The sequence below is a fragment of the Nicotiana sylvestris genome, chromosome 2, assembly GCF_000393655.2.
Source record: "Nicotiana sylvestris chromosome 2, ASM39365v2, whole genome shotgun sequence".
In the NCBI taxonomy this organism is placed as follows: Eukaryota; Viridiplantae; Streptophyta; class Magnoliopsida; order Solanales; family Solanaceae; genus Nicotiana; species Nicotiana sylvestris.
The window spans coordinates 173,289,004-173,292,362 of record NC_091058.1 but is presented as its reverse complement, the minus strand read 5'-3'; the positions used below and the strand labels follow the sequence as shown (position 1 = coordinate 173,292,362).

The window sequence follows — 3,359 nt, the reverse complement described above, 5'->3', positions numbered from 1 at the left end:
CTCCTTGTCTGAGTTCTTTAACGGCATTAAAAGGTTCTGATGGTTCACCATTAATCAATATAGTATAATTGACTGTTTGCATACACTCTAGGACCCATGTGATGAATTGTGCAGGAAATTCCAGTTCCACCATGATCTGCTCCAAGTATATCTACTCCACTGAATCATAAGCTTTTTTCAAATCTATCTTAATCATCCATCTTGGAGATACATGTTTTATTGTGTAAGCCTTCACCAGTAATGTGATAAGATGATATTATCCCCAATCTTTCTCCCAGGTATAAAGCTTGTTTGTGCTTCACTGATAATAGATGCAATGACCTTCTGGATTCTTGCTTCTATGACCGTAGAGATCAATTTATATAGGATTGTGCAACAGGCTATTGGTCTGTATTCCTTAACTATTGTAGGATTATCACTCTTTAGCTGTACAGTTGATAACTTTGTACATTTTCCCTTTACTGATGAATTCATGTACTGCTCCTATCACTTCTTCTTTGATGACGGCCCATGTTTTTTTGAAAAAAGGGGCATTATATCCATCAATTCCTGGTGCCTTATCCTCACCTATGGAGTCCAGTCCTTTCTGAATTTCTTCTTCAGTTACTGCTGTAATTAGATCAAGCCTATATTGTTGAGTTAGAGTTGGTCCTCTCTTCATGTTGAGTTTGTTAATTGTTGGTAGTCTCTGAGCTTATGACCCCATCAATGACTTGTAGAACTTCACAATCTCCTCCTGAATGTCTTTTGGTTTAGTAAGTTTCACTCCATCTAAGGAGGTGATCTCTCTGATGTGTTGTTTTTTATTTCTTTCCTTGACCACATCGGAGAAGTATTTAGTGTTTGAATCTCCCAATTAAATCCATTTGACCGTTGATTTCTGTTTCATGATACTTTCTTCAATCAAAGACCATTTCTCCAAATTGTGCAAAGTAGCTCTTTCCTGTTCCATAAGGTTATCATACCAGTGACAATTTAGCTGTTTTTGGATTGCCACTAAGTCACTCCTTGCTTTTTCTACTCTTTGTGAGATGGATTTAAAATCCTCATTATTTAGTTGCCTGAGTAATGGTTTAAGGGCTTTCAGTTTCATCCATATGTTCTTCATCTTCCAATTAGTGAATCTTTGTTGCCAAACTTTTTCAACTATGGCCAGAAAGTTGTCATGTTCCGCCCAGGTATAAAAAATCTAAAAGGGACATTGACTTTATTTTGGTTTGCTTCCAGAGAAAATAGCATTGGGGCATGGTCTGAGATTAGAGGTACATCATACTCCATCACTACATGGCCCCATTGCATCATCCATTCATGAATACCAAAAGCCTTATCTAGCCTGCTACATGTTCTGTCATTGCTCTGTTGTTTGTTTGTCCATGTGTAGTATTCACCTTTCCAGTTAACTTTATTTAGTAACAGGTTGTGTATACACTCAGTAAAGTCTCTTATTTCTGCATATTGGACAGGATTTCTAAAAAATTTGTCCTGTGGGTATAATACTGCATTAAAATCACCGATCAACCATGGCATATTTATACCTTGTGCCAGTTCCTTCAGTGCATCCAATAAGTTCCTCCTTAGTTCACATGTGTTATACCCAAAAATGACAGTTAGTACACATGGCATACCAATTGCTTTTATAGTAATTTGGCAATGTAGTAGGTGTACCTCCTCTCTCAGTTTATCAACAATGTATATGCTATTATCGCAAAGTGACCAAATTCTGCCATTATTAGCACTAAGATAGTTATTTTGAAATCCCCAATTTGGAGCCACAACTTTTGTAACAGTATGAGCTTTATGTTTTTTCACTTTAGTGTCACTCAATCCTGCTAGAGTAATGTGTTTGGCCCTTAGATACTTCCTCAGTTTCTTCTGCTTATACCTCTTATTTGTACCCCTTACATTCCAGAAAAGCCAATTTATAAAGTAATATTAATCACACCTCCTTTGTCAGGAGGTGCTAAGTGTGATCCATCATAGCCTCTATTTAACACTTCAAAACCATTCTTAGTTGATACTGAACTTAAGATAGGAAAATCCTGCAAGTTTAGTTCTGATACATTGTTTACTGTTTTCCCTTTGTTAGGCGTAATATCCTCATTTCTTACCCCATTTGAAGATGGCATGGTGATGGACTGTTGCTTCTGTATCACTGCATTTTCCTTCTGTATTTGTTTATTACCTTTTGTATGCTTGTCACTTGTTTTTTTGAGTCTGGGCACCTCTTGCTCTATATTTTGTTCGGCATCTTTATTGGAGTTTCTTTGTTGCTCTATTGCTTGTTCTTTGGTTACCCATATCTGGATGGTTTTCTTTAGTCCTCCTTGCCTTTTTGCCTGATCCACTTGTTGTGCTTCATTTTTTCTCCGCTCCTTTGGACAAACATGGCCAATTACTTGGCACTTGTTGCAGAACAATGGCTTCCAATCATATGTCACTACTTGCTGAAAAATTATCCCATTTGGATCCATAACTTCTACTTTATCTGACAGGGGTTTTGTCACATTGACCTCTACTAGCATTCGTGCAAAAGAAACTTGTGTCTGCTTAGTTGTACATTCATCTACATACATAGAATACCTATAGCACTAGCAATCCTACTCAGGGAGTTTATTCCCCTAGCAATTCATTGGTATCTTTGGGAATTTCACCCACAATAGAATTTCAGTTGGGAACTTCTTATCAAAATCATAATTTGTTGTCCAAGGCTTCAAAATGATAGGTCGATTATTGATAGTATAAGGGCCAGTATACAGGATTTCATGCATGTCATCTGTGGTTTCGAATTTGATGATATAGTATCCTTCATCATACATGAACAAATATGGACTTGCAATGTTATTCCATTTCTGATCAATATAACGCAACATAGAATTATATCCTGGGCAATCCCCAATTACATAGGCAATTAGGACTCCTCTCCATTTTTCAGTTTCTCGTTCCACTTCCTCCTTTTCCAGCTGAATCACTATTTTGCCATTAACTAATTGAGGTGCGATATAGGAAAGAGCCATACCATTCTCCATTGTTCTGTTCTTAACAAATAGATTCACCCATTGTTGTGTTGGTTGTTGTACTATAGCATTCAGTACGGTTCCATTGGATTCTTGTACCACCTCCTCATCCACTGAGTGGACGTATGCAATTGCTTCTTCTTCAACCTCATTCCGTTTCTAACTTACCAAATCTAGGCTCAATTGAAGTTTCTTAGCAGTTCCAACTGGTTTCGAAGGCGACCCAGTCTCGTTAGGGTTTCTCAATTCACTTAGATGAATTAGCGTAATTAGCACAGTTTCCTCATTTGTAGATTCTGGTTGCATGCACGCTCTAACAAAACTTCCAAAGGTAACTAGGGGAAC

The 3,359-nt window shown here is 37.5% G+C and overlaps 1 protein-coding gene across 1 annotated transcript; it reads right to left on the bottom strand.

Annotated features, from left to right (window-relative positions):
• Window positions 1-415: 415 nt before the first annotated feature.
• Window positions 416-2,573, bottom strand: LOC104215897 (uncharacterized). The gene is made up of 4 exons (XM_009765833.2): window positions 1,943-2,573; window positions 1,267-1,826; window positions 872-943; window positions 416-688 (listed from the first exon to the last, which is right to left on the bottom strand). The coding sequence occupies exons 1-4, from the start codon at window positions 2,571-2,573 to the stop codon at window positions 416-418; spliced, it is 1,536 nt and encodes a 511-aa protein (XP_009764135.2).
• Window positions 2,574-3,359: the final 786 nt, after the last annotated feature.